General features: G+C 37.3%; 1 protein-coding gene across 1 annotated transcript in view; it reads left to right on the top strand.

Annotated features, from left to right (window-relative positions):
• Positions 1 to 12,938, top strand: part of LOC134535742 (retinal rod rhodopsin-sensitive cGMP 3',5'-cyclic phosphodiesterase subunit delta) — a 71,048-nt gene that overhangs the window by 47,875 nt on the left and 10,235 nt on the right. The window contains exons 4-5 of the mRNA XM_063374974.1: positions 11,729 to 11,864; positions 11,939 to 12,060. Coding sequence (XP_063231044.1) covers positions 11,729 to 11,864; positions 11,939 to 12,060 — 258 coding nt within the window. The remainder of the gene's footprint in view (positions 1 to 11,728; positions 11,865 to 11,938; positions 12,061 to 12,938) is intronic.

The raw sequence follows: 12,938 nt of genomic DNA, 5'->3' as shown, positions 1-12,938 counted from the left end.
ATGGAGTGTCCAAAGAGTTTAATGTTTCAGCTCATTTTCTAATTTCCTTACATACCTGCAACAAACAGAAACAATTACAAGTACTGAGAATGTAGAGAATAAGTCATATAAATGGCAATCTGGAGACAAAGTCCATAACAGAAACTGTAGAGCAATAAAGTAATACATAGTATTTAACAGAAACTATATAGCAGAAAAATAATATTCATGGCAACATGATACACACCAGATGGTCAACATATTTCATTTGGTAAGTATATGTATAATTTGATAAGCTCAATAGTTTTGGTAGGCCTATCTTATTTAAATGTATAGTGTTCTTCATGTATTCACAGCTTTCAATATTTTTTTTTTGTTTTTAATATTTGTCAAACATTCAGTTACATAAAAAATTGGAAATATCGTATACCTACATCACAAAGAGTGTTTGGGTGATTTAATGCAATGGCAAAATTAGCACCTACACACATTAATTAAAAAAAAAAAACTACTACTGCTTATAAATACAAATGGTAACAAAAGTTAACAGCACTTAGCTCTTAATGTTTCTCAGGTAGATGTATAGAATATAAACGTGTGGTGATTGTAGTAGTGACTGCATTTTGCGATACTGTATGCTGCAACACTAAGCGAGATTAATGGCAGAACAGTAAATATTTTTTGTGTAAACTTAAGACAAGCAGCCAGAAAAGTAGGTGGTTTATTTTTATGATTTTATAAAATGTTATAGTAATTAAGTAGTAGTGTTTTGTGTTCATTGTAATTTTACAGTTTATCAGATTTTTTGCAAACAAGAAAATAAAAATTACAAAATACCTTTTGCTTCCTGAAATGCTTTGGAATCATTTTGTAAGACAGCACTGTGTTACATCAAGCAGTCTACCAATAGTTTTATAGTTTTAACATTCATGATCGCGATATCGCAAGAGCCGCCATGTGCGAGTCCCTGCTGTGCTTGCAAAAAGCTTGCTTCAATAAAAACAAGGGCCTCATAATCAGATTTTGTCACATATATGGAGTTATGTGTTTCTTGCTGCAAGTATTGCTCTCTTGGGTAATGACTGAAAAACATATCAGGAAGTAAAAAAAAAAGTTATAATTTTTACTCTTCTTACTTTTGTTGATTAAAACAAACTTAATAAAATCTTGTGCAGTTTTAAAAACGATAAACAACTTAAAGTACCTCAACATTCTCTTGGGAAATATTTCGATACATGTCAGGATGTGAGAAAAAGTTTTTCAGAATTTTTTCTTTGTTCATTTAAAAGCCGCAAAACAATACAATTACTCTGTGCATTTTATTTGCTGTTAGGAGAGAGGTGGGTAATAATCTTACGTTGTGGCTTTTCCACAAACTAAAAAAAAATTTGACAAAAACTTTTTTTGACACTAGTCATAGCCCTGAATTTATCCTGAAAACAGATTTTAAATTTCTACAGGTTAGCAAGTAATCAAAGTTTAAAGCTTACATTATAATACCTGTGCATTCACACATACCTGTACGTTCTTAAAGTACAAACACTGGGAAAAAAACTTTTGGACGGAGGACATTCATATGCTTCTGTTACATCAGATATATATCTTGAGAAATAATAATGAAATGTAATATATCTTCAGTATGGTTTCTATTATACTAGTACAGGTAGGGCTTGTTCTTAAGTATAGAATATGATACCACAGGTAAAATATATACTGTAGTAGGTATGTTCTAAATCTAGAATAAGCATGGCCATAGCATAAAATACGTTACCAGAAAGCTAGTTTAATACACAAACATATTTTGTGCAAAACAAGCATTAGAATACTCCCAAACTAAAACCCCATATAATCATGCTAGTCACATAATAATGCAGAAATGGTAATGACATAAATGTGCCATGTTAATGTCATCATTAATGTGATAATGATATTGTGATACATACTTGTCCCGAAAGTGAAATTGGTAAAAGTTCCGTATAACATATTCAAATTCATCCCTTGATCCAGAAGGCATGATCTTGTATACATTGTTCCTGTGGTACATTTTGCTTGATGTTTTGATTTGGTACATTGAAAGAACATGGGCATACTAACTTGTGTTATTACAATTTATATATGAATGTAAAACAGTTACAAAAGAAATTATTTCACAACACCTGAGATAATTTGTTTGTCTTGTGATGTTCTAGTATTTGTTATGTCCATACTCTTTCGACGTAACAAATTAAAACAGCAAGCATCTTGTACCACAAAACCAAGGGATCAATTTGGACACGTGATACGAAAAAAATTACGTCAACCTAGGCTAAACTTTAAAACCTGTAGAGAGAAAATATGAACTAAATGATGATACATATCTCTTAATTTACACGCAAATCTGAAAGTTAGTTAAAGTTCAGTATCTCATAACCAAGTTTTTCACTTGATCCCGAGGTACATTATGCTTGCTGTTTTAATTTAGTGCGTTGAAAGATCCTGAACATAACGAATACTTGTAATATAACAGTGAATAATAATCTTAAGATTATTACTAAATATGCACTTTCTTTCTATGAATTAAACACTTAACCTCACAATTATTATTAATAAGTGTTTTTGATATCCACCAACATGGTCGTGCTGTTATGATTTTTTTTTTTTTTTTTTTTTTCCTAACCTGACTAAAACTAAGTGTATTTTGGAGGGGTCCGGGTTAGGGAGGGACCTAGGTGCGTCTCAGGCCGAAGCCTATACGCCTAGTCATGCTGGGATTAGCCATGCAAGGAGAGGGTCGCATGCATCATGTGCTAGGAGGGGGATTGGCCAGCCATGGCAGCGATTGGCGCCATGACTAACTCCCCTCACTCTTAAATCTAGACTATAACTAGAGATAGGTTGGGCCCAGGTAAAACCTGCATAGACACAGGGAAAACCCTGGGCACATTCATGCGGGATGCAAATTGGCATGCATTACGTGTAGGAGTTTACAGGAGACAGAGGATGGTCTGGATGAAGTGTTGGACAGAGTAGAAAAGAGTCTACCATGCGGGGGTTGGGCACTTGGACTCGTGGTCCGCTTTGCTTTTTATCCAGGACTGGATTTAGTGACCAGGGACGCAAGCGCCCCTGGTGGTGAGTGGTTGCACTGACCACTCACTCCGCCGCCAGTCAGCACCTAAAAAACTAAGAAACTAAAACAGAAAAAAGATAAATGACTTACAAACTAGGCATTTCGTTACGAAATAGTGCTGTTATGAAAATAAAAACAAAGTCACGAAGTTGGCGGAAGGTGAAGTCTTCGGGCATGTTCGGGTTGGTCCTCAACCCTTTGTGAAATGTAGGCTTCCCGCAGATCCCCACATGAACAAACAGCTCAAGGGATATAGGCCTTGTCACATTGTCACATTCTCAATGTAAATACACTTTCCGCGGCAAGATTATTAGCCCGGAACTTGTTACAACTACAAGAATATCAATATGTTTTTAAATAAATATTTCATGCATTTGATTTGGCGATCAGTAACTGATTGCCAAATAAAATGCATCAGCGTTGTTATTATTATTTTTTATTCAAACAACAAGAAAGTAATTTTATCCTAAACGTTATTGACACGCAGCGCTGCGTAGCGAAGCACAGCTAAATTTAGTTCCAAAATGCAAAACACGCAGCCATTTTCACGCATCACGGCTTGGTGTTATTTACTAAATATTACAATATAATTATTTTATTTTTAGGTTACGGAAATCTCTTGTTTATACGAGTTATTATAAACGGGGCACGATAAACGTGATGATTATTAATATATGTGCGTTTTGCAACAAATTTTTCTTCAGTGAAAATCCATTGACGTATTTTGTAAACAAATGCGGTACCGTATTTGAAGTAAACACAGGATGAAAAACAAAATGAAAACAGTGCACACTGTTTTCCAAGCATTTTTTTAAAATATAAAATGGTCATGTGACATAATTATGTCCTATAAACTGTCGCCACTATCGACAAAATTACGTTACGATGTCACGTTCATAAATGAAGGTAGGCCTAGGTTTGGTTGCACTTGTACCTATTATAGCGCCGTAGCACGGTAGCGGGCAAGGTTAGGTTTGCACGGGATTTGTTTTGTTTAAAGGTCATTATCAATTCTTGGTGTAATAATGACTTGGCGAAAACGTTAAGACAACCTATAATAAAGTGATATAATGTCACGATGCTGGTACTTAACTCGAAACGTGTTTCGAGTCTCGAACTTGATAAAATATGTGACTCGGTTTTCGAGTCGAGTCAATCTGACCCAACTCGGCTCGGCTCGACTCGATAAACCAAGACTCGACCCATCTCTAGACTGTTATGTATCAGTGTTTGAAAAAGTCATTTTTGTCATGGTATGACACAAGTGAATACAATATCAGTGCAATTGGAAAAGCCACTTTTCCATTATAATCATGCCCTCTCGCATGTTTAGCTAATGAGTAATTTCACAAATTAATTCACAAATTAGATGGAATCGAGGAAGTTTGGAAATGTGGTATGAGATTCAGCATTGAAATAACTAAAGTGATGGTCATGACGAAGAACAAAAATGCAGTCAGAAGATGCATTGATGTTGAGTTGAAACAGGTAGAAACCTTCAAGTACCTGGGAAGTGTATAGGAGAGAGGAGATGCATTCTGCAGGTGTGTGAGACTTGCTATGGAAGAGGGAGGTGCCATTAACTTGCAAACAAGTGTTGTACAGTTCCTGTCACTTGTGGAGAAGAGACTTGGACTATAGGTAAGAGAGATGCTGGGAGGATCAGAGCAGTAGGAATGAAGTCTGAGGAGCATGTTGGCAGCATCAGGAGTGAGATAGTGCAGGCAAGAGCAGGAGTAAAGGGCGTGAATGAGAGGGTGTGGCCACGCCCAGAGAACAGGGAGAGAGAGGCTGCCTAGGAAGACGACGGTGTTGAAGGCCCCAAGGAAGATCAAGGAGTTGAGTGCAGGAGATAGGATAACACTGGAATAAAGTGAAGGATGAGGAATGGTGAAGGGATAGAGGAAGATGTGGACCTGGCCATATGCTGGAAGCAGTAGAAGAAGAAGATGAAAATAATGTTGAAGATGATGATTGAATTTAAAACAGATTTGAAAAAATAATTTTTTTTCTTTCAGAATAAAGTTTTTTGCATCCCTGAAAATTTAATTTGAAGGCGGTGTGGTCTTTTCCAACAGACAGATTCGTTAAGAACTATATAGTGGTGTGTGTGTATGTGTGTGTGTGTGAGTGAGAGAGTGAGAGAGAGAGAGAGAGAGAGAGAGATTTACTGTGTCACCATCCTGGGTGAGCTGACTGACATGATTGTAAGGCCCTGCACCTCACCAAGTTAGGTCCCTAAATAGTTGAAGTGATGTGCTGTTTATGGGATTGGGGGCAGATGGTGTTGGGCACCAGTTGACCTCAGTGCGTGAACTCACGGCAGAACACGTGACTAGAGGGGCCGTGAAATGGCAGCGTGGCATGAGGAGGATAAAGAAGGGATCAGTTCTCGCCAGAAACTCCTTGTCTGCCTTTGGGCTGCAATTACACACAGTATGAATACAAATTAAAGATTGTAATAATTGTACATGGCCTAACCCGGATGGTAATTGATTTAGGCTTGTCAGGTCGTGATGTTATGTTGCACAAAGATTGACTCCGACACAAAGAATATGTTCCTACTAAACACAATACACTGATTATTTCAAAAACAATTCACAAACAGCACAAAACCATTACTAACTTTACATTTATATATTAACTTGTAATTGTAATATATTCTTGTACATGTATATTTCAGTGTATCGCTATATATTGTACCATGTTTTGGCTAGTAAACTGTAAATATGTAAATGAATTGTTCCATTGCCTTTTGGTATCAACAAAAATCAATGCTCAACTGAATATATAAATAAATAAAATCTAATTATGAAAATGTTTGACTAAAAGTTGAAGAATGTGTGTAGCGAGTGAGTTCCTGGCCGGAATGGCTGGCTCCATGGCACCTGGTGTGGCGGTAGGGCCATGTGTAACATTACCTGTCCCGACAAGAATACATGCTGGATTCTCAGCTGCAAAGGAACACAATTATTACAAAATTAAATACACCAATCCCTCAATTAGAATGACTAATGAGTTTATAACAATTTTTCCTGTTATCCGAAATTGCGTATTCTGAAGCATCCGTCTCCATAAATAGCAAGGTCTCCATAAATAGCAAGGCTAATTTACTTAATGTGTTCCAAATTGTGTAGGGAAATATTATTCATGTAATACAGATGCGTAGACTAACACTCAATGATAAATATGTCACACCATATATCTTTATGAGCCTACCATCAAATACATTGTATGACAAATTCGACACCAACGGGAGATAGTTATCCTGTCGGCTGGTTAGCTTGCCCGCCCGGGCGTTGCATACCTTTCCGCAAACTTTACAAACCATCCTTTACTGGCAGTGAAAATATTACTGTCCGGATATTTACATTTTCATTTTTCAAAAATTAAAGTGCTTATACGTGTATCACCGCCTGGTTCACATCAATCCTGTAAGGCCCATGATATTTTTTTATTGCACAATTCATTTAACAACCTTTTCCATGTGAATCGTCTGTTCATTTCTGATCCGGTACCTAATATCAAATATATTCCCACTATTACAACCAACAACCAACATCAGACTTATATAAACATTTGGTAGAGTCCTTATTTTATACGATTGTGCGCACAGTTGACTTGCTTATTACAAAAGTGCGACCAACGTAAGTGTGACCTTCATGACAATCTGCACACCGTAATACTTCTATTTTTGACTCAAAATACTTGAAAACTATGTACTATTATGCTTCATTTGGAAATAATGCTTCCACTATAATTCCCACTACAGGTGCTTGCGTACGTACAGTTACCGGCAGATGAAAGGGCAGACGTTGCTTTGTTTGAGTGAATTCCCTGCCACTGGCTGGACCGAGTTCACGGCCCGGTTTTTGGCCAGGCGACAACGGTACGGTACGGAGGCATACGCACGGATGTAAAAACATTTGGTCCTTTAGACTCCATAGCCGCAACTTAACTTGCCATAGCTGATGTTTGTACAACAGCTGATAGCGTAGACAGACCTGCGCATCTCTGGCTAACTGTATCCCACGGCACATCTGTTGTTTACAGAAGTTGAAACAGACTTTGTGGCTTCATACCCAGCTTTTTATTTTGCCTGCAAAGACTTCGCGCTAACTGTAATTTACAGACGTGCTATTCAAGACTGGGGCAGTAAACATTGCGCTTAATGAATTTGCGCAAGACGTGCTAAGTGAGGGATTGGTGTACATATTATTATACTGTGGAAAAGAGTAAAATAAATATGTGAATTACTATACTTGATGACGCAAAGGCCATTGCGTACGCACAGTCACAGGATGGTTCACATAAGCACGTGAAGGAGGGGGTGTCATGGCCTAGCCTAGGCCCAGGGCCTTAAGGGCTGGTCTTCTTCAAAGGAATCGTTACAAACTCTTGATAAAATAGGCCAGGTGGTCATATGCAAGGGTGGTCCAGGGGGGGATGGGCAAAAGGATCACAACTAATGTAGTTTTAGCAGGACAGTATTAAACTCCTTGTCTGATGGGGGGGGGGGGGGTCATGTGCCTTTACTCCCGGCCCATTGCCTAAAAAGTTTGGGAGCATTTAGTTTAATTGAGAAATAATTCAAAATATATTACTTATTCCATCATTGAACTTAAGAATGGCAATGACACAAAGACTCATGTGTAAAAAGGCATCTAATGTTCTCTGGAAAATAAATTATAATTTCAATACAAACAATTTTTTTCCTGTTTAGCAACCAATACTAGGAATCCCCACTGTATCACCAAACTGTACAATATTTTAATTACATTATAAGAAAAACCTATTAGGTACAACTTAGCCACCAAAGATCCATTTATAAAAATATTATTATTAGTCCAAAAAGTGTAAGTTATCATGCTGTCTAATCATAATGACATCAATTATTAAGTTACATAACTTCATTAAAATTTAATGAAGTCCAATTAAAATCATTGTGCACCTTGTCCACAATCAGTTTTGCTGCACCCTATACTTGTTTATTACAAGTCTCTCCAACATTTGACTCTGTGATATAAGAGTTCTCAAAGTTTACATAGCTCCTTTTGTATTACTGCATTCTCAGTTACTAACCTTCCTCTTCAATATCTGTTATATAAAATTTTCTTCTTAAAATTAAACCCTCCAATTTTCCCTTCCTTGAAGGTGGAATTATAGGATTAATAAGAGCTGTTAGTAATATTAGTATGCTTATTGCACACTCACTATATTAACATCAAGGTGAATATATTAAATCAGATTTCGAAAAATGTAAAACTTTGTACTATGTTACTCTTTATGAATTATGTTCATTTTCTTCAGTTTGAAGCGTTAGGATCGCCGCTTCTTTCAAACACCGCGCGTCTGCGCGGGCGGCGGCTCGTCGTCCCCTGCTTCCTTCCCCCTCCTAGTGTGTGCCTGTTTGCTTCTCGCCTCCCCTCCTCCGTTCGGCGCATGCGCACTGCGCGGCACATATGTTATAAAAGCAGACGTTTTCAATTTATTCGGTCTTGTTCTTCTTGTTCTTCGTGTATCTACTAGCTCGTCAGACCTATTTTAGTCTCTTGTGAGAGCTCGAGTAATTGTTAGCCAGCATGTAGTCAGTCAGTTAGACTTTAACCTTGTACGACGTGCGCGATCTCGGGGGAAAGAAAATGTAAGTTGGAGTAAGGCGGTGGCCCTTTCCATAATGTAAACGTTTATTGAATTTTGTGTGTTTTGTCTAAATTCCTTTTCGATCGCCACCTGGAAAATTACTTTTGGTTTTCATGTAACTTGACTTTATTTAATTTAACTTCACTTGTTTGTAACTGTTCTCCCCTGAGTCGTCGACGTACGTAAAACGTAACGTAATTATTCATTTTCAGATAATGTAACTTACTTTTGTAACGCACGTAATGCGCATAAGGCAGTGGGTTTCCCTGCATTTTGGCAATCTTGTAATTTGGCAGTTTCAATGCGTCTACCTTGTGACGCCCTCTTTCGAGGCCCCTTAACGGGACCGCGCATGTTTTGTACCACGTTGCACCGGCGTAAAATCTCACCTTTTTTGTAGCCTTGATAATGGCTCGTTCACTTTTGCTGTGTGTGTTAAACTCTTGTTACGTAATGATCACTTTGTTACTTATTTTTGTAAAGTTTTATTAAACCTTTATTATTGTTTAAAAATTGTTGTTGTGTTACAAATACCCGTTCGCAATCCTTGCCATGCTATGGCGTTCCACCCCGTCCTTATGTCTGTAGGCATTACAAGTTTTTTACCCCTCGCTTTATTTGCTTCGGAGATATTTTTCTTATGGAACTAAACTGACCATTCTAACCCCTTAGCATTAAAATTTTGAAACATGAAAAAAATTTGTTATTAATTTTAAGTAATTTTTTTTGTTAGAATATTCAATTATGCCTGATTCACAGGGATGTATTTTTTTAAATGTGAAACTAAACTGAACTGATTTTGATCCTCTTAGCATTCTATTTCAAACAAGGAAAAAAAATACACTATGTAATTTATTATGCATCTTATTCATGCTGATTTTCTGACCACCTACTCTTCTGGAGTCAAAGCTATATAAATATTTTTCTTAAAACTTAAGTTACCAATCGTACTGTTTTTATGGATAAGATTTTTGGAAATGATAAACAGGTTGTTGGAGGTTTTAAGGTTTTTTTTCCCCAGTATCTCAAATTTCTACTTGGTTTTTTTTATTTTTAAAGCCATATTTACCTACCTCTTTTCACTCCATTAATAGTGAAAGCACATTCTGAATAGTGTTAAAGTTAACTGAAGTCCTTACTAACAAAAATTTTTCATATAAATCTGTTTAGTGGAATTTTTATGGTGTGGAGAAAAAAGAGACAAAAATTTAAAAAGTTTTTTTATTTCATTTTCAGATAATGTAAAAATCAGTTTCTTACAGTGTGAAAAAAAAAACTAACCACCATAGATTTTATTTAAAATGATATACAGTAGGCTATGTAGTAGTTTTGAACTGTAACACACACATTTCCAGGTAACGAGGAAAAGTGTTTGCTATACCTAGGGTACGGGCAGCCACAAACAGCGTCTTGAAGCTGGAACATTGTGTCCGTCAGTGCCAACACGACAATACAGTTGAGCAGGTGAGCCAAGAGAGGACAAATGAATGGCAGGAAATTTCTCTCACTTTTTACCATCTTTCTTTTCGTCTAGCTTTGATGGCTGCCCCTGCAAGGCATAATATTTTATGACAATATTAATTATAAATCCTCTCCTGTTGAATCTACTCACATGCCACAAATGACTTGTTTAGTATGAGATACACTAAACATTTACACATTTCAATACTTAATATATCCTCAAAAACATAAGTTTATAGTAAGTTGTTCTTAATTTCACTCCGGTTTTTCTCTTGCAACTTTACTTATAATCTTTGTTTAAAAGCATTATTGTGAAAGGTGTGTGAATGATGCTTATAATAAATTAATGTGTAAATCCTTATCTCTGCCTGGGCTTATTGCAAGGAGACAGAAACCTTAATAAAACACTTTTATTTGCCATGTTTTTGCGAGAATATGTGCCCTCCTCCTTATCTACACATTAGCCAGGGTGTGCATGTAAACTCACATGGTGGTGGTAATGACACTACAGCATCGTACCCTGGACAACAGGATGTGCAACGGTTATTGTTATTCTACAGCCACAAAAATTAACACAAGACCACATTTCATAAATAAATTGATGATTGGCCACACACATCAACTCTCAGATGTTATATAAAGATTAAAGCGTGTGTTTCACAATTTCCATTATCTAAAAATACAGATCACGTAATCTATCCATAGTAATGGGTGATTCATCTTCATTGAATTATTGGTCACATAGTATGTGATCCTATTACATTTTTGCCTAGAAAATGTGCTAAATGGATGTCGAATGTTTATAAGTGTTGAAAGGGTGCATAGGGAAACCCAAAATTAGAAATTAAGCAAAACTTTTGAAAGCTGGTGAGGAACATGACTTGCTGGAGGAGCCTGCTTGTGTGAGAGTGTGCATTTCACGACAAAACTACAGCCATTGTTGGTGCTTTGAAAGCCGCACTTCAAAGCAAGGCTCTTTACGTTCTTAAGCTCCCACAGGACTTTCTTTCTCGCTGACTGTAACGTGCGTGCTGGTTTTTAAAAAAAAAAACTGACAAGAGGGGGTAGCTTAATACTTTTTTTTTCTATTCTGAAAGAAGATTTGTTTAAAAAAATACAATAGCCGGTAAGGGATACAGGGGTGTGTTTTTGTCATTAGGAGTAGGGGAGAGGCCCTCATTCTCTTCTGCAGTAATAAACTAGCACAGAAAGCAGACAAAAAGAGCACCGAGGGTTAACACCAGTGCCTTATTTCTTACGCACCAATAAGCTGACTTCACTTGTGCTCTAGTGTAGACATATGGTGCGACTGATACTTGAGGGTGACCCTTACAGAAAAAAGTTGTATTTTTACTACCAAAATTATAGTTGCGACCCATACACAGGGGCGACTTTTTTGCGGGTAAATACGGTACATATCTAAGCCTTAGTTCAAATTTCAGAAAGCCTGTCAAACATGAAAAGCAAATTCTAATACTATTTTCACTGTCTGCTGGTAATGGCAAAAGACAGCCGCAGTGAGAAGGGTTTCTGCAGGTCGCTGCCCACCGTGGAGCACGAAGCACGTGTCCCCAAGAGCATCCTGCAGTGCCGTGCGGTCTCCCGCGAGATCAACTTCTCCTCCGTGGAGCCCATGGAGAAGTTCCGGTTGGAACAGAAGGTGCTGTTCAAGGTGCGTGACGCCAGGAAGTTGTGGTGATGTGGCCAGGCGAGCGGCCGGGACGCGACCAAGCAACGGTGTTACAGGGGCGATCTCTGGAGGAGTGGTTCTTTGAGTTTGGCTTCGTCATCCCCAACTCCACCAACACGTGGCAGTCGCTAATAGAGGCAGCCCCGGAGTCCCAGATGATGCCTGCCCAAGTGCTCAAGTAAGTGCTTCATCACCAGGCTGTGGGCGGTGACTGGCCACTCTATAGTAGACAGATTCAAAAACTATAAGGTGAGGAGAGATGATTGTAGGGATGTTCCGATTCGAATCCCGATTAACTGTAATCGCCCGATAATAGAGAATCGGTAATTAATCTTAATCTGCGATATTTCAACCGATTATTTAGACAAAATTGTCAACATTTTCTCATTATATTTATCATAGTTATCTCTTAGCATTATAAGAAAAACATGCCAATGATGCTAATATTCTTTTAAAGGTAAACAGTAAACTCTTTTAAGTTTAATTCATGAAACACCGTTCAGACTGTAGGTCTACACACGCGCTGAAAGTTTCAGAAACTTTGTCGTCTAATAAATTTAATATACTCTTATTTTATGCAATTGACGATTTTCTTCTAGCATGTATGGCTAGTATTTCCATTATTGTTAGCTCCATGCATCAAAGAACTGCTTTGAGTGCCGCTTGTAATAAAATACAACACATAAAACAGTATAAAACACAACAGCATCATCACAAGATCTCCATTTTATGTTTAGGTTACGCACGTCATGTGATGAACAAAAACAATTTGGCCAACTTATCTCACTTCACCAGAATTTCCGTTGTATACGTGAACCTTTTTCTATTTTTTTTATTATGATTGAATTCGCTTTAATAACGGGAAAGTCTTCTTTATTTTTTATTATTACCGTATATTAACAACAAATATTTAACCAGGAATAAAAGTTCACAATTGCGATAGTTGGTGGTCGGTTGTAGGAATATTTCTGTTTGCGACCAAAATTAATTTATCGAATATTGGTAATGTCTGTGTTAGCGAAGACGACTTGGTGACTGTAGATTGTTTTATTGTTT

This window comes from Bacillus rossius, chromosome 10, assembly GCF_032445375.1.
Source record: "Bacillus rossius redtenbacheri isolate Brsri chromosome 10, Brsri_v3, whole genome shotgun sequence".
In the NCBI taxonomy this organism is placed as follows: domain Eukaryota; kingdom Metazoa; phylum Arthropoda; class Insecta; order Phasmatodea; family Bacillidae; genus Bacillus; species Bacillus rossius.
Note: the sequence above shows the minus strand (reverse complement) of the source record. Positions and strands in the feature narration are given on the sequence as shown.